Raw genomic sequence first — 24836 nt, 5'->3', positions numbered from 1 at the left:
GCTCGGAAAATGAGATTAGATGAGATGGACGCGTTCTGACGCGCTTTCGGTTGCAGGGGTGACGCCCGATTCTGACTTTAATTTACTGGATCCCCACTTTTTCTGTTATAGGCTGGCACCTACCCGTCTAGGAACTTGAAGCCGCTAAGCCGCCTATTGCTCAGCCAAGTATAGCATGGCTAGCATGGCATGCGTTGGCTTGTGGACCTATGCAAGCAAGCCCAGTCCGATCCAATCCAAGTCAACACTGCGGAAAAGCAAACATTCCCTGCATCAACAGCCCAAAATCGATAGATTTTCCCTCGATATTTTCTTTCACCGACGACCGGCACTCAACCAGATAGAATTATCCAGCTGGATGGCTATCGCATCACCTGAGCCTTACCTGCCGCCCTGACCAACTGGGAATATGCTACAGACTTATCGCATACGTACACCAATCTCTATTCAGTGATCGCATTAGTACCGGGGCTGGTTTCTGGGTCACCGGCTACAGCAACAACTACTCACCGTCTCGGTATCGCCATGGCTCCTGGTAAGATCACAACGCTGGGCTGGATGCCTTTTTGTGGGACAATTACTGACCGTGCTTGCCGCAGCCTCTCCAGCAAAACAAGGAAACGACTCCCAGTGGCCCCCGCGATCTCCGCATGAAGCCTTGCTTAGTACGCCGCGGGGACGAGAGCGATACCGACAAATGATGACTTCGCCCACGTCTTCGCCGTCAAAAAGAGGTCGCAACCTACCATCAATGAACCTCATGGCCGAGATTGAAAACGACGAAGATGACGATGACGAGGAAACGCTGCAGCTGAAGCTCCAAGAGATCCAGGCACGGCTCAAGTTGAAGAAGTTACAGAGCGCCAAGTCAAAAAAGACGGACGACAATGTTGAGAACTTGTATGCGACGACGTCGGAGCTTGCGATATCATCGCAACCACCAAGTCGTTCAAGGCGCGCAACAACCCCCACGAGGGCAGAGTTACCCACCCAGGAAAATAACATTCAGGTTCCTGCATCACCAGTCAGGAGGATCCAAGAGCCCCAAGTCCCGATCTCACCTAGTAGGGTGTTGCTGGGCATCGATAAAGGACTCAAGGCCCGGGATATTTCCTTGAAGCGTGCGCCCAGTTACAGAGACTCGCAAACCACGGCTGATATCGGACATTCGGGTTATCTGCGAAGGTCAAGAACTACGGGAAGCGCCAACTCCTCTTTCGAGAGCAGGCCTCTAAGCTTCAACGAACGATTGGCATCTGCAAGGAAAGACGATGAAGCTAGAGCTCAACGACAGAAAGAGATCCAAAAGTTGAGGTCCAATGCCTTTGGAATCAGCCAGGATGAGATGGAGCAATACAAGAAAAAAGCTATCGATATCCCAGATGAGCCAATCAAAACCCCATCCTTTTCAAGGGATGAGATCATGGGCATTGCCAAACCAGCGGAAAGGCAACGGAGCTATACTGTTCCCAACATTCAATCGCCCAGTATAAATAGCCCAGCTACCACGTCCATGGCACTGACGAGAAGGAACAAGACACCTCCTGGCGAAGTATCCGACGAACAAGCAGCCGGCATCGAACCGTACTCGACTTTCCACCTGTCCAAGCGAATCCTACCACACAGTGTCCTTGCTCGACATGTTTCCGGGAAAAAGGTTCACATGATCAAGGATCTGCTCAGAGTTGTCAAAGCACCAGATTTTGCCCTACCGGATATTGAGCAGGATGTTGTGGTATTTGGTATTCTAGCAAAGAAGTCTGAACCTCGTGCCCACAAGCCGACACAGAAGAATGGGAAGACAGAGGATCGGGGGAAATACATGGTAATGACCCTGGTCGATCTAGAATGGGAATTGGACCTGTTCCTGTTCAACTCTGGCTTCACAAGATACTGGAAGCTCACTGAGGGCACTGTCATCGGCATTCTCAACCCCACAATCATGCCACCACCACCTGGAAGACACGATACTGGAAAATTTAGCCTGGTCATCAACTCAGATGATGACTCCATTGTCGAAATCGGAACGGCTCGCGATTTGGGAGGTTGCCAATCGGTCAAGAAGGACGGAGACCGTTGTGGCACCTGGATCAACAAGAAGCGAACCCACTACTGTGAATTCCATTCCAATGAAGCCATTCGCAAACAGCGCTCTACAAGACTAGAGGTCAACGGAAGCAGCTTTGGCGCCAGAAAGAATAATTCTAGAGAAGTTTATCACTTTGGCGCTCAGAAGAAAGAAGAACCTAAGAAATACGACTGGGAAACGAAAACGCATTGGTTTGCCTCGCGTACCATGAGCGCGGGAGACCTAATCGACGGCAAGGATCGAACTCCGCATGACCGAAAAGAAAAGGCAGAGTACCTGAAAAGAAACATGGAGGCGAAGGAAAGAGAACGTGAGATGATGAAGAAGCTTGGCCAGGTTGGCAATGCTGCTGGAAGAGAATATATGCGACATGGTGGTACACGAACTTCTAACATGCCTATCTCGGGCTCATCTATACAATCGTCATCAAGCTCGGCGAACATCGCGGATGAGGTTTTTAGGCCAGATGCAAGGTCGCTCGGACTGCTAGGAAAATCTGCTATCCATCTCAGCCCCGTCAAACGAAAACGCCCTGACAGCTCTTCAGCTGGATCACAAGCCGGCTCAGCTGTAACTAATGGGCCGTCGGCTTTTGGTTGGGGAAGTAGTTTGAAAGACAAGCTTTCGAAAATGAAGGATGGAGAGAAGCTACGCAAAGACGGACAGCCACCAGTGAGGAAGAAGACTCGCTTCGTTACAGATAAGGGCATTCGGGAAGCTGGGAGAGAAAGTCTCGGTAGTGAACTGTTGAATCGGCAGGTCATGCTTGACGATGACGACGACCTGGTTATTGTATAAATAGAAACACAAGGACTATATATTTCCTTTGTTGGGCACCGACACGGCGTACTGGCAAGCACGAGGCTGTCGGTTTTATTTTGCTTGGCGTTACATACAGATGCTTCGGGCATGGTTATGAATGAACGATTTTTGGCTAGAGTTATCTCTATATCACTTGAATCAAGGCAGATCTTATTGATTGCATCAACACGGATGATGATACCCTAAACAAGGTTCCCGAGGTTTCGTTTTCTTGCTTAGTTGAAAGACGCGACGTCAGCAGCGTGTGATATTAGATCCCCAATAGATCTTGTTCAAACGCAGCCACCCCTTGCTTACCCGTGACCGCCGAATCGATAAAAATCAACGTCTAGTCTCATTTAAGGTGAGCTTATATACTAAAACATGCGGTCTTGATGAAGAGCGAGCCATAGTGAGAATCTTGGAGCTCGAGATACAGTTCAATATGATCTGCCCTGCCACCAGCTTAACATTTCGATGCATCTAATTTGGAGACCAAAATTTATCTTGGACAAAGTTAAGCATACATGTATTCTTATTTGTTCCTTATAAGACCGACAATTGCCGAGGGATACAGTAAACCGCTGCGTATGGCATGACTCCAGAGGTTCAATATTGGATGAGCTTGTCCTGCGAGGGATAGACAACATGCCATGATGTGCCTGAAGCTGACGGCTGAAATAGACTCAATCAAGTAATGAAGCCCAATTGGACCAACGTGGAGGATGGCAGACAATGCCACGAGTCTTTGGGTGGTTACACGAGCATTCGTTACGTTTGAATAAGATGTTGATCATTGTAATTGTTAAAGGATATACGTCAGGTCTTATTCAACTGAAGGATCGTTCCTTGGTTGTGATGCTCATCAAGTGTTGAGTTCCTGGCTTCAGGGCGACAGTCCACCTCCTTGCCTAGCCGAAAGAGAACTTTTGCATGCCAATTGAGCTGATCTTTGAATGATACGCTGCTGAGGCGCAGCATCATAGCGACAAGTAGTGATTACTCTGTGCAGTGGAATATACCGCAATTAAGAAGATATTGGACTTACCATACGACTCATTAACATGCAACGACTCCAAGTATGAACCCCCCATGGTCCAAATTCGTCAAGCGGCTTCTTAGGCCCTGGAATACCCCGGATTTTCCTGCAGGAAGGCCCCCAAGAGGTGACTCTCGTGAGCACTTCCCCTCATAACGAGATGCATACAAGCGGAGTATATGGTCGACTCTACCAATCTCGGAGCTGCCCATTTCTCTGACCGGTTTACTCGTCCTCTCGGAGTTGGCGGATTATATCATTTGACTTGTTTTTGGCCCCGCTGAAGGTTTTGTGAGTTATCGGTTTTGATGATGTGCAACTGGGTTTAGATGAGAGCGTTGAAGAGTGATGATGATGCACCTGAAAGCTGAGAGTCTTGGGTTATAAAAACCGACAATTCCTCCTTCAGCTCCCGAATATGGTCCTATTATATCGTCTCATTCTAACAGAAACCCATACAGCTAGCCCTCAAGTTCCATACGCCAGTCTTCTTTCTAAAAACCTCTATATCATTGAGCTATCTAGTTAATCATGCCTCCTCATTATGATGCTCCTTCACCAGCAAGCTCTTCTTTTGATAATCACTTATACAATCACAACCAATGGCATTCAAGCATTGAAGATGGCAACTTGATAGCCAATTCTTCGTCACCGGCCACCAGCGCTTCTGCAGAAGATGGCCTGCATACATCCCGCCCTCTAATCCCTGGCGTCTACGTCCCAACAATGTGTTTCTTCGACCCGGATACGGAAGACGTCGACACCTCTGTAATTGCCGCCCATGCTGTGCGACTGGCTCAGGCCGGTGTAACGGGCATCGCAACGCAGGGATCCAACGGAGAGGCCGTTCATCTCAGTCACTCGGAGCGGCAGCTGGTCACCGCCACTACGAGAGCCGCCCTGAATGACGGCGGCTTCTCACATGTGCCCATAATCGTGGGATGTGGTAGCCAGAGCACGCGCGAGACCATCGAATATTGTCGTGAGGCTTGGGAGGCTGGCGGTGACTATGCGCTTGTGCTACCTCCGTCATACTATGCCACGTTATTTGGCCCGGCATCAGAAACCATCCTGGAGTATTTCACAAGAGTTGCAGACAAGTCTCCTATTCCTATAATCATATACAACTTTCCAGGTGCTGTGAACGGCATGGATATGTCATCGGATACCATCGTCACGCTTGCACAGCATCCTAATATCGTAGGCGTCAAGTTGACGTGCGGCAACACGGGGAAGCTCAACAGAGTGGCGGCAGCAACCCGTAAACTCTCAAAGCAGAATCACAAGCAGCCTGAATTCCTTGTTCTGGCAGGCTCTGCTGACTTTTTGATCCCCTCTCTGGTTGGTGGTGGTCACGGTATCCTAGCGGGCTTGGCCAACATTGCCCCGAGGGCATGCATCAAGACAATGGAACTTTACATGGAAGGACGTGTTTCCGAAGCACAAAAGATGCAGGAAGTTGTCTCACAGGGCGACTGGACGGCGATCCAGGGCGGTGTGGTTGGTGTAAAGGCCGGATTACAGGCGTGGATGGGCTACGGAGGCTTTGCCAGAAGCCCACTGCCGCGGCCGGATATGGAGCAGACGAGACGGTGGAAGGAAGGTTTTCGAGACCTTGTGATGTTGGAGCAATCACATTCATTGTGAGTGACAGGATTTGGCTCCTGAGGCGATGACCATAAGGGTCAGTCAGTCACTGTGACACCAAAGTATACAAGTCAGCATGGATACGGAGGGCTTTGACAGTGCTGTAAAACAGAACAATCGATAATTACGTATACGTCGTACGTTTGTACCCGTAACAAGCGGCGGGTTTATCCTGTGATAGCATTGGATAGGGTTCAATGACTTTGTTGCCATGCCGGGACCTGCATGAGCCGAGGGCTGTATGTACTGTAAGTCATATTCATATAGCCACGAGCCATGGTGATAGGGGTGTGACGAGTAGTTGACATGACAACTTGTCCATCCATCCATCCATCGTATATGTGGATGTGAACGGTTCACAAGATGACTGCGTTTAATTATTAGCGTGCGCCATATAAGTTATTTGCTGTTGGAACTTAGACTTTATAATGAGACAATTTATGGGCATGAGACAGGAACCCTGAAAACACTCATTCACTCAGGCTGACGCTGACGCTAGCGACAGTCTTGGTTTGATGGCCCGTATCTTGCAGAATGTACTCCGTACTTTGTAATATTATGGCATTGAATTGTATTGCTAAGTCAGTGGTGATGTTCAGCTCTGTGTGACAGTCCCTGCGCTGCGTGGGTCATAGCATATCCATGTTCATGGCAACCCTTTAATCAATTTTGCCAAGACGATCTGCAGGAGCCCAGAAGTACTTTATTTGGTAACAGGAATGTCGATCTTGTTATATCTGGATCATGATTGGCAAATCCAATATTTCCACATTTCATCATGATGAAGTTGTAGGAGAATAAATGGAAACGGACCGTTGGAGAGATCGGCATCCGTCTATAGCACGTGAAGCAACGCTAGGAGACGATGAAGAAGACGAGGGATGGCATCGTGATCCAAATAGGATGTACGGATACTGCAAGCAGAGTTCAATAATCACATACCATGATGAGCTTGTTGCATTTTAGCACTGGGCTTGGTGATCTTTTGCCAAGTTTGTCAGAGGAGCTAGCAATGAATTATTGAATTTGTTGGCAGACACAAACACAAACACAGACACAGTCATCCATTAAAAAGTAATTATACGACAGTAAGCACTGGATGGCCTTAGCAGCACTGATTCATCGTCACTATAATCGAAGCTATAGCCACTAAGGACATGGGTTCCCCTCATTATGCTACTGTATAGCTAATCACATCATGAGATATTCTGGGAGGATGGCTATTCGGATACCGGGATGTTGTTGCCATGCTGCATATCTAGTCTTGTCAGCCGCAAGGTGAGAAACTACATATGCACTTTCAGTAAGCTAAGAAATGGCCCAACTCACGCAGCTCAATCTCACTTCCTGTTACCCGTCATGGGAATATGCATTATGGCGTTGAAAGGGTTCCCTATCAATAATGTCAAGTGATTGTTAAACGCCTTGGCACTTTTGTTAACTGCCATTGACATGTCCGCTCGTTGACTTTTATAAAAAACTCATGCGCCATCGTCAACCTTGTAGCCACAAGATCCCGTTGCCACCAGTGTTGAACCTGCCCGTTGGGAGGCGGGGAGGCACAAGGTTAAAAACAGGAAACGGTGTAAACTCTGATCTGATCAGCCTGCGTTAGTTCAGCATCTCGAGATGCCATATTTGGATGTCGAGTTATGCATCTCGCATCTCTGCTTGGCTGGACCTCTCTGTAGGGCTCGTATCTGTAGAAACGCCTCCATGCACATGGACCACCCATTTCTATGGGCGGTGTGTGGGTTCAACTGCAATGAGTAACTTGAACAACACGAGGTTTTCTCCGCGGCGGAAGCCTACAGACTTGTTTGAAATACGGGATTGGCTGCATCGTTCCCGTTCCAGGTCCATCTCGACTCAACATCTGCAGGTTGTTTGTTCTGCGCAGGCTTGTCAAGATATAAGTGGTTGAAGGATACTCCGTGCATATGGAGGCTTACTGCAGAACACCATCTTCTTTTTTTACGTTGCAGGCCGAGAGCGAGAGCGTGTAGGTAGTTAATAAAATAAACAGAGGAGATCTCAATCGAACGAGTCCCACTCTTGGCAGACTTCAGTAGTTCTAAACGAGGCGAACTTGCGAGGAAGCTCGGAAACAATCACGCGTAGCGGTCGATGAGTCGGCTAGAGACAAGCTAGAACAAGAGTCTAAGGAGGAGATGGAGGGATGTTGACATGATAAATCTCCCTGAGACATGGCTTGTTGAGTGGGCGGCCGGGCATGGAACGGCAAGCGGCAAGGCAAGACAAGACAAAATAATAGTCTAGGAAAGGCTGGTGCCCCTTTGGTTTGAGACCATTGATCAAGCTAGACACTATTCCATTCTACGGATAGTTTAGTTTAGTTTAGCTTGGGGGGGCAAAGCTGGTACCTACAGTAGAGTTGAACGGGTGGCTGTTTCACGGGTGGATGAAGAGCTGGCAGCTGAGCTGAGAGAGGAAAGGCCACAGTCCTGAATGATGATCGAGATTGGGTCTAGCTTGAACGGTGAGGACGAACCACGAGGACTAGGAGCCGTAATTAAACCGTCATGATACTAAAAAAAGGGTCATGGGCTTTTTTTTTTATTCGTCAATGTCCAACAAGAGAGGAACCGAATGTGGACATTTTGGGTTGCCTCAGGTAAACCAGACAGCCTAAAGAAGTAATTATGGCTTTTCATTTTTGTCTTGCATTGTCTTGCATCGTCTAGATCTTTGTACTGTATCAAACAAAGAGTGAATTTTGTTTACTGTCATCAAAAACCCTGAAAAGCCTCGTATAGACTGTGCCGACTCTTCCATCCCTATTTCCTAGTGCTACGTAGTTATTTGATCGGCATCTCCGTCTAGATCCGGCGCCAAAGGGTTCCGTCTTTTTTCGTTTATTTTTATTAAGCGAATCTTTTATCTCCTATTACTGGATTGTGTCGACAGTGACAGTACGTAAGTGAAACACAATCAGATCAATCGTGATGGAAGAAGTACAGAGTGAAAAGACAGGAATAAATCCTAGTGGCCTGACGTATGTTTGATGCGCTGTGAGTTGTTCTCGGGCAGACGGCTGAGATTCTGGACTGCCAATCAATTCATCAGTGAGGGTACCAACAGTCAATTATATAGAATGCAACTGCAATAAAGCGGGCTGTCAGAATAGAGCATCGTCTTGATCCTTTTTTAGTATCCGCCGAGCTTCAAGGCCTGCCTGCCAGGCATGTCCATTGGCTACAGAAGGTGTAGGGGTGGCTTCTTCACTGTGCCAAGATCCTTGAAGCTGTACGGATACCGGGCTCGCAATTGATCTAATCATTCCATTAAGAGTCCCTGGATGTACAGCGTAGCTGGAGGCATTTTACTCAGCCCTGCCCCCTTCGCGAATATGGCCTCATTGACTGGCCGTATAGCCGCAAAAAACAAATTGCACTCTGGCAAAACATCCATGACAACTTTTCGCATCCTTTCCTCAGATCATTCCATCTCTTGACCACTCATACGCCCTGACTAGCGGGTTAGGACGACTGATCCCTGGTTGTTAGAATTTCAGGTACTGGCTCAGCTGTAAGCGCACTTCGATTGGGCGATACGCTGCTGCGTCGCTGCACCTGCTAGTCTGAGAGTAATTTATGTCCAACCGGTACCTCAATTTCTCATATAGATTAACTATCCGGGCTAAGTACCTGACCGCAGCCGCTAACAAAGCCCTTGTTGTCTCCTCTGCTCGTGTCGTGCCGCTGACCTTCTCCATTAACAGCCTAGCACGCTCCACTCACCCAGGCACGACTCCAGCTAATTCCAGCTTCCCCAACCGCCGAGGTACCGCTGGGCTGGGCTGGCCCGGGCTGGATCGTTTGATCCCCTGCTGTTTCCTTCGCACAACGCTGCAGCATGGAATTAGTCCACCTCGTACTCATACACACGCGCAGCACACCATCAGCGTTGTATTGCATCTTACTGTACCTGACGACGATGATGATTACTACTACTACTACCGGCTCTTGTCCTTATTGCATTTACGCTTAATGCTTGGCTTGGCTTAACTTTGTTCACGCGCAATCAATTCCAATCTCAACCTCAATCTCCCTCTCACCTGACAGTCCTTAGCCTGTTACCTTAGTCTTGTCATCCTTCAGGGACACAGACGTTGATCGGCCCAATGTGGCGTTACGAGCACTTCAAGCTAAACGACTGAGAGAGAGCAGGGCCATGTGCATGGGTCATGCTATTTCACATTTCACCCACACCTCTCAGAGCATCGTTGGTGGATACAACCCATGGAATATCGATCTTTGCCCTACCTGCCCACCCCCTCCCCCTTGTCGTCTAGGGCGTTGCGAACCCCTTTGACGATGATTGACAGCTGGAAATACGCCAGAGAACGGAGATTCGGATGCGGAGAAGGGATCATTGCCATAGCCATGCCTCTTTTCACACCCCCGGCCTCGTACTATCCCGGGCATCGACTTGTCTACTACCGCCATGGCTCAGCTACTATATCTCGGAGCATTTCCCACTTCCTTCCTTCTCGGTCTTGTCCTCTCAGAACAAGCAAAGTCGTACATTGACGCACGACTTCTGTTCTAATACGTTCGTTTTATTTTATTTCTCAGGACTAGTTTCTTTTCATTATGCTGGGTAAGTTCCTAGTTGCCGCTCTTGCGGTTGTTGCCGGAGTCAACCCTGCCGAGGCTCAGCAGCAAAACATCTTCGTCACGGGTGTTCCAGTCACTGGAGGAAGTGCTGTTCCTGCTCGCCGAAACATCAATGATCTCGTCAACTCTGGTGGTCCCACTCTGTAAGTCTCTTGTCTTATACCCAGCACCGCCAATGCTAACATGCAACCAGGGACCTCTTCATGCGAGCCGTCCGCTCCATGTACGATGCCAAGGAGACCGATTGGAAGTCTTACTTCCAGGTTGCTGGTATTCACGGCAAGCCATTCATTCAGTGGAACGGCGGTGGTGGCCGAAACGGCAACGGCTGGCCTGGATACTGTCCCCACGGAGAGAGCATCTTCCTGACATGGCACCGACCTTACACCCTGCTTTACGAGCAGATTCTCGTCGAGCACGCCAAGCGACTCGCCGCCCTTTATCCTTCCAAGTACCGAGCGCAGTATGTTGATGCAGCCAACAAACTGCGAGCTCCCTACTGGGATTGGGCAACGGATGGCATCCCTACTATTCTCACCAAGACCAACGTCAACGTCAAGGTCCCTAACGGCAGCGGTCTCAAGACCATCAACATGAAGAACCCTCTCTACACCTACGACTTCCCCAAGGACGCTCTCAGTGGCAAGTACGGAGACTGGGATGACGAGGACCGCACCCGAATCTACCACTGCCCTGCTCCCGACAGCTTCCCCAGCTCCGCCAACGCACTCCTTCGCAAGCGACCATACAAGCAATGGGTTTACGATGTCATGACCCGACCCACCACCTTCAACCAGTTTGCTTCCACTGGTGCCAACGGTGCTTCTCTTGAGCAGATTCACAACGCCATTCACTGGGATGCTTCTTGTGCTGGTCAGTTCCTCGCCACCGAGTTCTCTGGTTTCGACGCTCTCTTCTGGCTCCACCACGTCCAGGTCGATCGTCTCTGGGCCTACTGGCAGGCTATGCACCCTACCCAGTCTTCTTTCACTGGCTCCTACTCCGGTGGCTCTCGATACTCCACTCCCCAGGGCACCCGCATCACCCAGAACTCTCCTCTCCAGCCTTTCTACCGATCCAAGGGTAACTTCCACACCTCCGAGACTGTTAAGAGCATCCAGAGCTTCGGTTACACCTACGCTGGACTTGAGTACTGGCACATGTCCCAGAGCCAGCTCTCCAGCTCTGCTCGATCCACCATCAACCGTCTTTACGGATCAAGCTCCAACAAGCGTGGCCTCGAGGAGCGTGCTGATGGCACCACCACCCGTTACTTCGTCAACGTCCAGCTCGACGTTACCGAGGTTGAGCGTCCCGCTCAGGTCAACGTCTACATCTCCGGAAAGCTTGTTGGTGGTCTCGTCGTCATGCGACAGCCTGCTGAGGGTATCGTCCACGGTTCTTTCTCTGCCGATCAGGCTGCCGACACCCCTCAGCTTCTTGCTTCTTGCTCTCCTGACAAGGTTGCCGATGCTGTCAACAAGGGTATCCAGGTCGAGATCGTCAAGCTTAACGGCAACAAGATCGACCTCAAGGGCGTCCCCAGCTTGAAGGTCAGTCTTGACGACGTTGCTTACACTCCTCCTGCTGCTGAGGACGACCTCCCCATCTACGGCAAGTCCATCACCAAGCCTGCCCAGGCTGCCGCCCTTACCAACGCCAGAGCCGGCCAGGCCCTCAACGTTTGTAACAGGGAGCTTCCTTCTTTCAAGCCTCCCGTCTAAATACCCAGCTCATAAGGGCGTTTTTTTATTTTTATTTTGTCACATTTGTCTTCGGCGGGCGCTTGTGCTCGCTGGCGCAACTCATTACAAAGGATCACTAGCCAACCGCACAAATTTGTTTATGTAATTTTAATCCCTGGCAGACTCGGGGAGTCACGATTGTATTTTTTCGCCAGACTATGTCTATAGTTGCCCAATAGCGGTCCATTTGTTATGTTACATCTTTGAAGCTTCCGTGAATGTGATCATGTGGTATAAGAAAAGTGATGACGACAACTGTAGAGTGGCATATTAGATGTCGCGCCATGGTGTCTATTTGAAACTTGGACGTATTGCCGACCAGTTGTACCCGTATGGGTATTCCTAAAGTAAGTCACATCGCCTAAGTCACATCGTTTTGTTTAGCTGCAGGAGATATTCTTTCTTGCATTTGTTAACTTTAACCTTATACTTCACTAACTTGGGCCCGATGTAATGTGGTATTAGGGATAAGGTTGAAGGTGTATTTATATTAATCTTTATTCTGTCTACATTGTATGTATAAGCAAGTTGCGACATGATTTTGACGATTCTAATAAGAATGGGTTCAGTCGGTCTTTTTGACAAGTGTTGTGCAAGTGCTGTATAGAAGGAACGGTGCGCTGGCTGTGGTTAGGTAGAAGCGACAGGATGTTGATAAAAAAATGGTCTTATGTCAGGATTCATTGCGGATAGCTCGTATATCCTAAGCATTGGAAATTTTATAATGTACGCTCAGAAAAGTTACTTTTTTTTTATTGATCTTGAAATATTGTTCTTGCGCTGGAGTTTTGATGTGCTCGTCTTGAGCTGGTGTAGTTTGTGTCTGTATCGAACTTGCGTGTCGTCAATTACGCCTATGATATATGCAACTACTGAAAATTCCATCACGGAGCTATCACTGCAGACCCAGTAATTCTTTTATTGAAGTCAATTATATTAATTATTTCGTCATGTGTAAGTGAAGTTTCCCCGTGAAAGGTACGTCCAAACGCGGATATTATGATACATCACTAGATACGCTGCGTTCAACGTATATCTATATAGGCTAATTTATTGCAACAATCATTGGTATATATCAGAATAATAAGTAATTGCTCAGTCTTTTCACGATTGTAATAGTAGTATTAACAAGTAGCCTTGGTAAGAGGTCCTGGTCATCCCTAACAAGACCGACGCGACGCAGTCACATTATGAACTCAGCGTAAAGAGTCATCCAAAGCAACAAGAAAACTATATAGAACGAACTATATGATGGATTGAAAGGAATAGGGGATTGGGCTCTTGTGACTCAACTGATTTTGCTACTTATCTGCGTGCTGAGCTACCATGGTGTATGTAACTCAGTGCTGGAGACAACATGCCATAGATCCATCTTTGCTTACGGTCCTCATCAAATTCTCCAACTTGATTTGATTAGATAACGTTCAGAAACCACCGGAGGTCTCCAACATCCGCAATGTCTTCAAACAGTGGAAGTCGAGTGACTCTGTTAGTGAGGGTTCTTGTACCGCTAAGGACCTGATCACAACATGCTACTATGTGTGGTTTTCAGTTTGCCAATATAGAATTCACCCAAATCTCTTCGTAACTGAAGACCAAGTCACTGTTCTGCTGATCCATGCTCGATACTTTAGCAGGAGCGGCCGCTTCAACCAAGTCACTGCGTAGAACCTCACTTAGGACCTGAGCACGGGAGGTTCATCAACTCAAGTAATGTTTGCTGGCATACATGCCAAATGCCCAAAATAATCGGTCTCAGTAACTGTTGAGTGAGAAGCAGCTCTTATTATAGAAGTAATTGTGACCACCAAAGACTATCTCCGGGTTTCACAACCTTGCAGCTCAATCTTTGTGTCGTCATCTGGTCCAAAACAACAAAAAATTGATATTCGCAACAAGGATTCAATGCCTGAAGACCCTCATCAGGCAAAGCTACGCTATTTACTCACTAACATGAGATGGAAACAGGGTCGGATATAGGCTGTCACGTGGGTCAGGTCTGGGCCACATATTCCCATCGTGAAGGTCCTGGTTGGTCAAATTCGACTTCACATCCTATTTGTTAACTTATATGTCGTTTATCCCAATACAATTATACGATAATTCTTCATAATGGCGTTCGAGATTATTGTCCCTTCAGAGAAGGAGGTCCCTGGCGTCGCTGACACGTTCTTTGCTGCCATGGACATCAACCTGCTGATGCACTCGCAATTCCCTACCCCTAAGAGCAAAGAGTTTATGTATGGATGGCTTCTCAAGGATACTATGGATCATATTCAAAGCGCTGACAAGGGTGTTCTTGTCGCGCGTGATCCAGAGACTGGGAAGATAGCAAGTTTCGCCAAATGGAATATTCAGCGGCAACCGCGGCTGGGGGAAGAGGAGGACCACGACGATGAGGAGTTCCCAGATTACTGTCGGCGTCAGTATCTCGGGCCTTATGCTGCTCTGACCAAAAGCAAAAGAGATAAAGTCCTGGGTGAAAAGCCGTATTTCCGTGAGTGTTTCGGAGCTGAGTAGGAACTGACGAAGCGAGGCTCAATGTTGACCGCTATATCCGTCCTTACATGAACTACAAGCTACAACGGAGCCTTGTTACGTGTCATAGCACTAACATCTCTTAGACGTGACATATCTCTGCACAGATCCTGAGTTTGGCGGTCGAGGGGCTGGATCGACTCTGCTTCGCCGAGTGCAGGCTGAGGCGGCTGCAGAAAACATGCCAGTCATCCTCGAGGCGACCATGAATGCAGTATCCTTCTATGAGAAGTTGGGCTACCAGGTCCAGGACGAGCTTGAGATGATGCTCCCAGCACGTGGCTCAGACGAACCAACTGAGCATTATGAAGAGAGAATTATGGTTTGGCAGCAGCAGGCACGCGATTAAGTTCCGAAAGGAGTTACACTGTTACACATGCACACAAACCGTCGCTAAACGTTGTCGCCAATCGTCTCCACCTTCACGTGGCGGATATTGGTCTCTAATATGACATCGATGGACGGGCCGTTTAGAGAGTCCGAGTATTACAAAACCTGAAGGCCTCGAGACTTGTTGGATGGAATTACGTCGCAATTGCATATTGGCAGAGTCATGCCCACAGTACACAGACAGAACAGGCGGATACAGACGGATTAGATCAACACCAACAAAAGCTCCGGACCCAACGATGACGCTCCTCAGACATTCTTCACCCTAATCCAGTTGACAAGTGCGGCCCGTGCAGTAAATAGATGCCGGGACAGAGCCGGCCCCACGAGACAAGCAAGCAAGGGTCGAGTCTCTTCCCTTGCTGAGTCAAGATCGGGGAACATGGGACTTTCTCGGATCGAGAGGGCTTCTTCTATGAGCCAATCATAAGAGAGGTATTGTACCAAAATGATCTCAAAGTTGCTAAGATCTTGCTTGGTGGAAGAGGTTGCATGCGGGGCAGCTCTCAGTTGTTACTGGAAGGCCTGATGCGTCACCAAGAGCTATGTATTCTGAGAAAGCAGTTGTGAACCCATTACTAACGAATTCTTGTTCTACATATTCATGCAACATATGTTTTGTTATCAACGTGGGAGGGACAAGACGATGATCACTTGGCAACCGGAGATAAACTGGCTGATGACAGGATAACTTTGGCCAACAGGCAACGTTATGTTAGTAGTTGACCGAGTTTACACGTCGTGCACCAAAAAAGCATCGGGTCGGACCGGGATCCCGTCAGTTATCAAGTAACCGATGCTGGGCACAGCAGTGAGTATGTGATAACGTGTCTACCTTGCCTATACCCAGCGTTTTTGATAGAGATAGGGGAGATTTGCGGTGTTTTGAACGTTGATGAAAGACAACCCAACGGGAAGGATTAAGAAACGGTCGGTGAATTTACCAATGAGATACGGGTAGGAAGTATCAATTTAGCCGCTACTTTGGATTTTGTGTTTGACTGCAGCGGTAAATAAAACCCCGGACGAGCCATTACGTTACAACAACTGCCGGACCATGCAGAATGAGGCAAGACAAGTCCATAGATGGTTTTCCATTTGGTAATGGGCTCAGAGAGACGCCCTTGGTCATCTGGTAGCGAGTACTTACTTTTCACCGCGTCAGAAGTTATCGTATTAAGTACAGTATACTTTTTCACCTCTCAAATGGTCTCAGGATGGTGTTGGAGCTGGCATCTGTGGTTGTGCAGAAAAATGTCTCTCAAGGCTGGGGTGGTTCCTCTTTTTCTCATGTCGGGTCGCGATTTAACTTATCTTTTACCATTATGTATTTCTATCTCATTTTCTTTCCCAGAGATAAGCTTTAATCGTCCATTCAACTTACGACCTTTATCCTCACTCGCTCGCATGTACACAAGCCGCAGCAACAACACCAGACCTGGACCTGGACCTGGACTTGGACTTGGGCCCGGGCTTGCCTAGACTCCCCGCGATTATTCATGATGTGACCGACCCGGTTCTTCCCTCGGCTTAAAGAAAATGAGTTGATGATGATCTCTTGTCTGGGCGTTGTCTCACGGTTTTGTTTTGGCGACAGAGCGCCGCTGCCGAACGACTCGTCTCACGTCGTGCTACTCTTTTGCACGGATACATGACTGGGGTTGTATCTCGCTACCTGATTGGACATGATTCATGCTTGTAGCATTTCCCCGCCAATGTCTGTCGATAAGTTACCAAAAAAAATGCATTTGAAGATAGGGTCTAATAAGGGTCTCGGTTTGGCGTTTCGCTATTAACTCATCAACCCCAGACCCTGCACATAACCAACTAATGAATATCAATCAGTATCGGCCAACTTGAAATGCCATTTTGGGAACATTGCTCCGGACTTTTTAACTTGCTTTCGAGAGTCCGGCTCAAGAAAGAGCACCATTGGCAAGGCTTGTCCCGAAAAAACTTCGGGGAGGATCTGGAGAACCCGGAAAAGGACCCTTTGAAAGGGTAGCAACTCTAAGCTTTAGGTACAGACTGTCGTAGTTTAGGTAGGTCAGGTACTTTTTTGCATGCGGGGAATACCATCAAGTCGGATGTATCCTTTTGTCATCTCGTTTCCCTCCTCTCACATGCTGTTTTTCTTTGCACTTTCTTAGTACTGGTACTGTAGCAGTATCACCATCATCGTTGCCGTCGTCTTCCACTGCTGCTCTCTACACATTTCCCACTTCTTGACCTTTCTTCCCCTACAATTCTCGTCAATCACCTCGCAGGTGTTGTATTGGAACCAACGACAAATAATTCACGGCTACATGCGGACAACTATTCTGATATAAATACTAAGAGTAAGTGACGGTGTCGGCGCCATTTTTTCTCAATGACGTCGAATCTGATAGGACGTCTGTTAGCTTATCTCGCTGTCATCATTCCCTGTCCTCGGAAAGCTCCTGCCCGGCCGCTACTGCAGTACAGCATCGCTATCAATCAATATCAAAATCAAAAAGCAGATGCGACTCTTTCAGAATATCCTCATCCAAAAAGAGAAGGCAGTTAGTCGTCGAATCAGGTCAGGCAATAACAAAGGTTGCGGCGATCGAGAAAGGAAGGAAGGGACGAGACCCTGCCTGCCTGCATTCCAATTCAATCCAATCCAATCCTGATCCCCCAGTTCCCCAGGCTTTGGTCCCCGCCTACAGAATTGAAACAGTCAATCTACCAACCAACCAGACAAACAGAGCACAGCTGACAGCTCACGACGGGCGTACCAAGACAAGCAATTTGTCACTCTGTGCTGCCAGTATCATACGTCCAAGCTCATACCCCGTTGAATCGCTTAACTATTGCGCCGCACTGCATTCGCATCATCGCCGCACAGTTTCCGGAACATCGCATCGTCTCGCCTCGCATATTGTCTTGTCTGTAACGCAAACAACGTATTACAGACCAGATAATATCGGATCGGCTGTGGAAGGAACAGATGCGAGAGGGAGAAATATCACAAAAAAAATAACTGACTCAAATAAGGACCGAGTTCGGTACACGACTCTCTTAGTCAATACTAATACTCACTCAATACCATCCAAACAATAGCCTCCCCGCTTGCAGAAAAAAAAAGCCTTATCAGACAGATAACGACCGGTACTCGACCGAACAACTCTGACTCCATCGGCGCCCATCTGCGCCCGCCAGCCTAGTCCCTGACATTGGCAATTGGATCCAATCCCAGCATCTTGGATTGGATCCTACATACGGATCCCACCCTTGGCCTTTTGCCCTCACTTTCTACTCACTTACACACTCTGCTCGGGCCATTTCTTATCTTTTTCCTCCCTCCTTCTTTACATTCTGGACCTTGTCAGCTCTGTTCCGCCTTGCTTCTGGCCTTGTCTCGTCTTTGCCTTGCATCACCTCACATCGCTTCTTCCCGCTTTCCCCAGATTCTCTCTTATCTCACACCAACCATTGACTCGTGTCGCGTGTCTATCTTCTATCAACACCCTCGAACTTGATTTGGATAACGTGGTTCTATTAGATATCGTTACCTATTATCTTGCTTCTCAGTGGTCGTAGCTCTAACATATTGCGTCACTGTCACTATCACTGGTCGTCTCCGTGGGCCTATCGCCTATCTACTACAGTATCTTAGGTCTTATCGTCACCACCATCGGGAATCTGCTGTACGACGTTGAACTGTACCCCCAAAGAGGCTGACAATTGCCAAAGAGCCACTGAGGCTCAGCCATTCTGCGCCCGTTACTTGCAGGGCAGCGGGCGCTTGTATTATTGTGTAGCACAGCGCAGCACAGCACAGTACAGCTCAACTACCTATCCCTGGAGTTGTGTGTGCCCTGGCAGCAACATACCATCTGCTGATAGCGAGCACCTATCTATCTATCTATCTATCTATCTGTCGCCCTGGATCTAATCTGCTCCCACCATGTCTCCCCAGTCTTCAGCCCCGGTACAGAGGACGGCGCCTATCGCCATTGCTCCTAAACCTCCTCGTCCTGAACCCTCTCCTTATCGCCACGACAGTTTTCATAGGCTTGAGATGGGTCACGGAGTTGCCAATTCTGCACCCGTTGAGGGTTCATCGTTCAACGCCTCCTCCATCCCACCCTGTCTATCATGCCGATACTCACGCGTCAACTGTATCCCTAACGATGATGACGACGGTTGCATTCAGTGCCAAGCTGCTGGCTCCGAATGTTCCCTTTCTTCCAGTCCTCAGTCCCGAAAGAGGAAACTAAACGGTGATGCTAGCGAAGATATCATCGGGAAAAGAAGGTCAGAACAATCCGAAATCCCCATATTCATCCCCATGTTCATCTTCATGCTGAAGAGCCCTCCACACTCATCCTGGCTTGACTGCTCCACTGGTCCCCGCGCCTTCTCCTTGCGTCTATCACTCCCTTCTACACTCCGTTCTTCTCTTTGACAATCATCACATTACTCGTGTTTTTTACCTTGCATGCCTTTGTCTGACATATGATTGGTCTCGTATAGTTCACCGGGTCTTACATCCAGGCGACGAAACCATAATTCCAGCCTCTCAAGCACCGCCGCTAGCAGTTCGTTTCTTGAAGAGATGGCCAATGTCGGCGGCCCTACCATGCTGAAACGCACGCTGGGCCTCCAAGACGACCGTTACAGCCAATATATTGGCCCTACCACCGACTTTGAACCATCACTTATTAATCTTTCTTCCTTCGATCCCCATGACGAGAGTCTCTTGTCCAGAGGTACCCTTCGCAAAGTCAGCGAGCACGACACTTTCTTGATGTTGCCTGACTCTAGCACTCCGGGGCACGAGCATGTGACGCAAGACGCCGATCACATTGAGTCCATCGTGGCGCCCCATGGAAGGCATCTTATCGACCTTTACTTCAGCGTTGTTCATCCAGGATTTCCTATTATTCAAAAACATGTCTTTATGGAAAAGTATGAACGATCTTACAGAGAGTTTTCGCCGCCACTACTAGCAGCTGTGTACATTATTGCCATCAATTGGTGGGATCAAAGCGAGGAGTTGGCAGGAAAGCCACGGCCCAACGTCAAGGAGCTCGAAAGCCTCATTCGGGCAACTTTGGATGAGGCAACCTTTCGTCCAAAACTTTCGACAATCCAAGCTGGTCTGCTACTCTCTCAACGACCTGAGGGTGACCAATGGGCTCCTACTGCCCAGTTAGTGGCACTCGGTCACGAGTTGGGGCTGCACCTTGATTGTACGCATTGGAAGATACCACCGTGGGAAAAGGGTTTAAGAAAACGATTGGCATGGGCTCTTTACATGCAGGACAAATGGGGTGCTCTTGTTCATGGGAGACCGTCGCATATCTTTGCTACTAACTGGGGCGTTCAGCCTCTTACCGCAAACGATTTTCCAGATGTCGAATGGGACGAGAACGATCCAGAAGAAAAACTTGATATTGAGAAGGGGCGAGTATTGTTCACTCGTGCGGTACAGCTTTCGGAAATTCTTTCAGAAATTCTCGACACATTTTATACCCTACAAGCCATGAATACGGTCGCAAACGCGGGTAAGCAGGGAACGCAACTAGTGTTGTCGCTCGCGAAGCCAATTCAGCTCAAGCTAAAGGAGTGGTACGGGGGATTGCCGCAACTCATTCGCTTGGACTCCTCATACTCTTCTCTTAACCCTTCTTCCAGCAGGTTGTCGAGTATCGGATATCTCCACTTGGCATACTTTGCGGCCGAAATCACTCTCCATCGGCGGATTATTCGATCATTAGCTTCGCCATCCAGTTCTGTCGACTCTTACGTACAGCACATATGTCGCAGCGCCGCCAAGGCACGTCTCATTTCCGCCATGGATTTTGTCAATCGTCTTGGACCGAACCACCTGCGCTCGTTTTGGTACTTTGCTTCCAAGACCAATTTTGCGTTGATTGGGACGTTTGGCTCTCTCCTTTGGGCGACATCACCTGGGCGCGAGGAAGCCGACTGGTATCGACGACGACTGGGAGAGTACCGATGGACTCTCTCTGTGAGTTCAAAACCTGGCGAAGGCACAGGCCTGACTGAGTTCGCCATGACAATGCTGGATATTTCAACGGGTTTGCTCAAGCAGCTACCAGAAAAGCCTTCGATGAGTCGGAACGGAAGCCATGCCGATCTGTCGGTTTCTGCGCCACCTATTTTCAGTGGCGGTATCTTGGACAGTCTGGGTAGCAGGCCCACTGCAGCAGAAATTAGTGCTATGCGTAGTCCACGCACCGACGACGAAGAGGAGATGGAGGAGATGGATAGTAGCGACGACGACATGGAAGATTATCCTCGGATGTAAGACTTGGGGGGAGCAAGACGACATACACGACATTTACAAAAGGAAAAGGGTTCGATATTCCAATGATTGAAGATTAGGAACGATTTGAGGGTATTGTTTGGAATATGCAGCCACGGCTCACATCTTTCGGGCGTTTATGTCGTTGCTGCGTTGTGTTTTGGTACGACTGCGGAGTTGGATTGGCATTGGCATTGGCATTTTTGTCATCCTTTTTAAGGTCTTATCATTGATGATTTTTTTTTCTTCTGATCATTACGGTTTGGGACGAATGATACCTGGGTTACTCTTTCTCGAGGCCCCTCTGGAAGGGCTCGAGACATGACGGGATGGCATGCAAGCGCATATGAGATTCAAGCATGGAGATTATTGTATTGTGTGAAGTGAGTTGAGCATGGTCTACTTAGAATGGATTGTTATGAGTTACGTATAATACGAGAAATGGCATTACTAGTGACTGAGTTTTTCGGATTTCGTCTTTCCTCTTTACTCCGGAAAATTTGGAGGTTGTATATTTTTAGGATCAGTGCTAGTTTCATGAAATCAGTTTCCCAATCAAAGGATGGGCATCATTTTGCAATTTCTCCTTGAAGGTGCTTTTGTAATATTGGGTCTAAGAGATACCTACAGGTAGTACGATAGCGTTGATATCACCTTGGGTTTTCCCTGTCAGTGGCTGATTTGAACCAGTTCTAAGCTATAGAAGATAATAAAAAGAATTTATACAATGCAAATGAGTCTATAGATGTATAGACCTTGAAAAAATACTTAATTGTCACATCCTGAGTGTCGAAATCCATGCTAATAGCAGTCAGTATCTCTATCAACGCTCTTCAACTGTTGTCCCACATTTCTGCCCATAGCCACAGCACAAGCCACCACTCAGAAACAAAGAAAAGGACTAATTGCCCGCCACGTCAACCTTAAGTTTGTCTCATCTGCAACTAACAGTTAAACGTCTACGAGCTTCAGGTGCAGGCCATTTGAACCGCAAGACCAGATCCTTCTCGTTTATTTCTTCTCGTACTCTTACTCTTTTTATCTTGTATATTCTTTCACGTTCAATCGATCTCTTCACTCTCAATGGCTTCCAAGAAGGATGGCCAATTGGCCAAGGCGACTGGCGCGCCTGAGGGCTTCACCCCCGAACGCTTTGAGAAGGAGCTTAAGGACCTTGCGGCAAAGGCCAAGGAGAATACTTTTGCCAATCGTGCTACTAAACAGGCTCTTGTATACTTCAAGACGCTGATGCTCCTGGGCTTGTTGGGCGTCGCCTCGAGCGCGTCACAACTTAACTTGTCCCCTATCTATGGCTCCATTCCCGCCGCGGTCACGCACTCGACTGCTCTCAAGGTCGCCTGCTTTATCGGCTGGGCGGGCAATTTAATTCTCAACATGTATCTTCCTCTGTCGACGATGCAGCTTCTTCCGCTTATCGCGCTGAACATCCCGGCTATCCAGTTCCTCACGGGTTGCTTCACTGATCGTCTTGGCAATTGGTGGGGCCCTCTTCTCATTGAGAGTCTCACTATATACCCCTTGGCTATCTCTTCAGCGGCTGCCGTCGCCGATATTCTCGAGGACGCGGATCTGAGTGTTCTCCCTAAGTTCTTCGCTGATGCGGCGCCTGGCATTGTTTCTTGGTCGCTGTACAGGCTGGCTGAGAACACATCAATGGATAAACTTCAGGGTGTTATTGGCAGCACCTTTGTACTTACTCGTGTTGGTTTGGAACTTTTCGTGGGAGCTATCTATGCTCTCATGGCACCATCCAAGTACCTTGTCCTGGCCATTCCTGCGCTGTTGCACACTGCAGTTCTGAACACTCATGTCATGACGCCCATGGCCACAGAGTCTCTCAACAACACCCTCTTGGCTCAAAACTGGACTCTTCTGGATCGTCGCGAGTCGTTGACTGGATACGTCTCGGTTATTGAGAGCCTAGAAATGGGTTACCGTCTGATGCGATGTGACCACAGTCTTCTTGGGGGTCAATGGGTCCATGTTGGCGGCCGAAAGGTGTCTGAGCCCATCTATGGTGTTTTTGTCATGCTCGAAGCTGTTCGTCTTGTTGAGCGTGAGACCCCTCTGGCCGACAATGAAGCTAGCGCTCTCAACATGTAAGTTACTGCTCGTTTGTTTTTTGTATTGTTTTTCCCCGGCTCACTAACATAATATAGTGGACTTGGTATCGGGACCACGCCTTCTGCTTTTGTCAGGCACGGCATCGACACTACTATCGTTGAGATTGACCCTGCAGTTCATGAGTTTGCTCAGAAATACTTTGACCTCCGCGAGAACAACCCCGCTGCCATTCACGATGCGGTCTCGTACACTGCTGATCTGGTCAACCAATCCAAGACTTTTGATTACATCGTTCATGATGTGTTCACTGGCGGTGCTGAGCCCGTTGACCTCTTCACTCTCGAGTTCCTGCAGGGTTTGGGCGACTTGCTGAAGCCTGATGGAGTTATTGCTATCGTAAGTTACTCGAACATCAGTATTACGTCCATCCGTTGACTTGACCTTTCAGAACTACGCTGGTGACTTTGGTCTTCCTACTCCCGCGCTCGTCTATCGCACCATTAAGCAGGTTTTTCCCTCGTGCAGGACCTTCCGTGAGCACCCCCGTGACGAGAAGAACGTCGAGAAGTGGGGAAGCGACTTCACCAACATGGTCATCTTCTGTCGCAAGACTCCTGGGGATATCAAGTTCCGCCGTCCCCGCACCGGTGACTTCCTCGACAGCCAGGTTCGCCGAAACTTGCTGTTGCCCAAGCACGAGATCAAGGAGCAGGTCTTCCTCGATGATGAAGGCACGGATATTCTTGCCAAGAACGACACGAGCAAGGTGACCAAGTGGCACCAGTCTAGCGCTGCTGGGCACTGGAACATCATGCGCGAAGTTCTGCCTGGTAAGGTCTGGGAACAGTGGTAAAGAAGTCTCATCGGCTCTGCACATACTTTGTATCATTGCGTATATATTTGCCATGCCTTGGATACCCCTGGTATCCAGTAGATATATCGTCTTGGCTCCTATTACATAAATAGACAATCATACCGCCATTGCTCCAGCTCGACCAGTAATCAATTTTGAACCTATTATGGCATTTTTGACATGCTATTTGCTATCCGTAGTCATGCCGTTTGAGAGTTTTGCCAAGTAGCTTGGCATCTCAACCCTAGCCGCGGCTTCTTCAACAGCCGTCCATATGAAGTGGCAAGCCCCCTGCCCGAACTGTATCATGAACTTACTGACGCCCCAAATCCTTCTGGCCGTTGTCCCACCTGTGTGTAGGTATCTTGGCGCTTCCAGGAGTAAACTTTACTATGGGAATAACGATGTGATGAAGATGGGTTTCCAAAGGTGGAAGGCGACAGGCATGTCTTGTCGGCACCGACGCCTCGACCAAGGGTCATAATGCAGTTCTAGACATAAGCTCAAAACATGATGGGTAAGGGTTTCCATGGGATGCTAAAATTTATGATGGGGTGGTATTGAGTGGGTAAAGGCTGCTGTCATCGAGACCTTGGATGCTACTGGCGGTCTTTCTAGGGTAGGTGTTTTCAAATTGGAAGCGAGCCATTGTGATGGTTTTTAAATAATAATCAGTCGAGATTCTCGGATTCTTGGAATGTGTTTGTCTAT

The 24836-nt window shown here is 48.4% G+C and overlaps 7 protein-coding genes across 7 annotated transcripts; 6 read left to right on the top strand and 1 right to left on the bottom strand.

Annotated features, from left to right (window-relative positions):
• Window positions 1-525: 525 nt before the first annotated feature.
• Window positions 526-2887, top strand: FGSG_09520 (uncharacterized protein; the record flags this gene model as incomplete). The annotated part of the gene is made up of 2 exons (XM_011329896.1): window positions 526-535; window positions 600-2887. The coding sequence occupies 2 exons, from the start codon at window positions 526-528 to the stop codon at window positions 2885-2887; spliced, it is 2298 nt and encodes a 765-aa protein (XP_011328198.1).
• Window positions 2888-4460: 1573 nt separating this feature from the next.
• Window positions 4461-5576, top strand: FGSG_09521 (uncharacterized protein; the record flags this gene model as incomplete). Its single annotated transcript, XM_011329895.1, has 1 exon — window positions 4461-5576. One exon carries the CDS (start codon window positions 4461-4463, stop codon window positions 5574-5576), a length of 1116 nt encoding a protein of 371 aa, XP_011328197.1.
• A 1140-nt stretch (window positions 5577-6716) lies between these two features.
• Window positions 6717-7610, bottom strand: FGSG_13601 (uncharacterized protein). Its single transcript, XM_011329894.1, has 3 exons — window positions 7529-7610; window positions 6906-7477; window positions 6717-6834 (listed from the first exon to the last, which is right to left on the bottom strand). Exon 2 carries the CDS (start codon window positions 7309-7311, stop codon window positions 7144-7146), a length of 168 nt encoding a protein of 55 aa, XP_011328196.1. The 5' UTR covers window positions 7312-7477; window positions 7529-7610; the 3' UTR covers window positions 6717-6834; window positions 6906-7143.
• Window positions 7611-10043: 2433 nt separating this feature from the next.
• Window positions 10044-11940, top strand: FGSG_09522 (uncharacterized protein; the record flags this gene model as incomplete). Its single annotated transcript, XM_011329893.1, has 3 exons — window positions 10044-10092; window positions 10212-10359; window positions 10410-11940. The coding sequence occupies 3 exons, from the start codon at window positions 10044-10046 to the stop codon at window positions 11938-11940; spliced, it is 1728 nt and encodes a 575-aa protein (XP_011328195.1).
• Window positions 11941-14073: 2133 nt separating this feature from the next.
• FGSG_09523 (uncharacterized protein) lies at window positions 14074-14848 on the top strand (the record flags this gene model as incomplete). Its single annotated transcript, XM_011329892.1, has 2 exons — window positions 14074-14458; window positions 14586-14848. 2 exons carry the CDS (start codon window positions 14074-14076, stop codon window positions 14846-14848), a joined length of 648 nt encoding a protein of 215 aa, XP_011328194.1.
• A 4197-nt stretch (window positions 14849-19045) lies between these two features.
• On the top strand, window positions 19046-21696 carry FGSG_09524 (uncharacterized protein). Its single transcript, XM_011329891.1, has 2 exons — window positions 19046-19170; window positions 19390-21696. Exon 2 carries the CDS (start codon window positions 19472-19474, stop codon window positions 21188-21190), a length of 1719 nt encoding a protein of 572 aa, XP_011328193.1. The 5' UTR covers window positions 19046-19170; window positions 19390-19471; the 3' UTR covers window positions 21191-21696.
• A 574-nt stretch (window positions 21697-22270) lies between these two features.
• FGSG_09525 (uncharacterized protein) lies at window positions 22271-24125 on the top strand (the record flags this gene model as incomplete). The annotated part of the gene is made up of 3 exons (XM_011329890.1): window positions 22271-23307; window positions 23368-23668; window positions 23721-24125. The coding sequence occupies 3 exons, from the start codon at window positions 22271-22273 to the stop codon at window positions 24123-24125; spliced, it is 1743 nt and encodes a 580-aa protein (XP_011328192.1).
• Window positions 24126-24836: the final 711 nt, after the last annotated feature.

The sequence above is a fragment of the Fusarium graminearum genome, chromosome 4, assembly GCF_000240135.3.
Source record: "Fusarium graminearum PH-1 chromosome 4, whole genome shotgun sequence".
Taxonomy (NCBI): domain Eukaryota; kingdom Fungi; phylum Ascomycota; class Sordariomycetes; order Hypocreales; family Nectriaceae; genus Fusarium; species Fusarium graminearum.
The sequence above is the reverse complement of the archived record's forward strand: the minus strand, read 5'-3'. Positions and strand labels throughout refer to the sequence as shown.

Bases quoted from the DNA above. Each gene is read 5' to 3' on its own strand.
- FGSG_13601 (XM_011329894.1), bottom strand. From the start codon at position 7,311: ATGGGTGGTCCATGTGCATGGAGGCGTTTCTACAGATACGAGCCCTAC.
- FGSG_09524 (XM_011329891.1), top strand. From the start codon at position 19,472: ATGGCCAATGTCGGCGGCCCTACCATGCTGAAACGCACGCTGGGCCTC.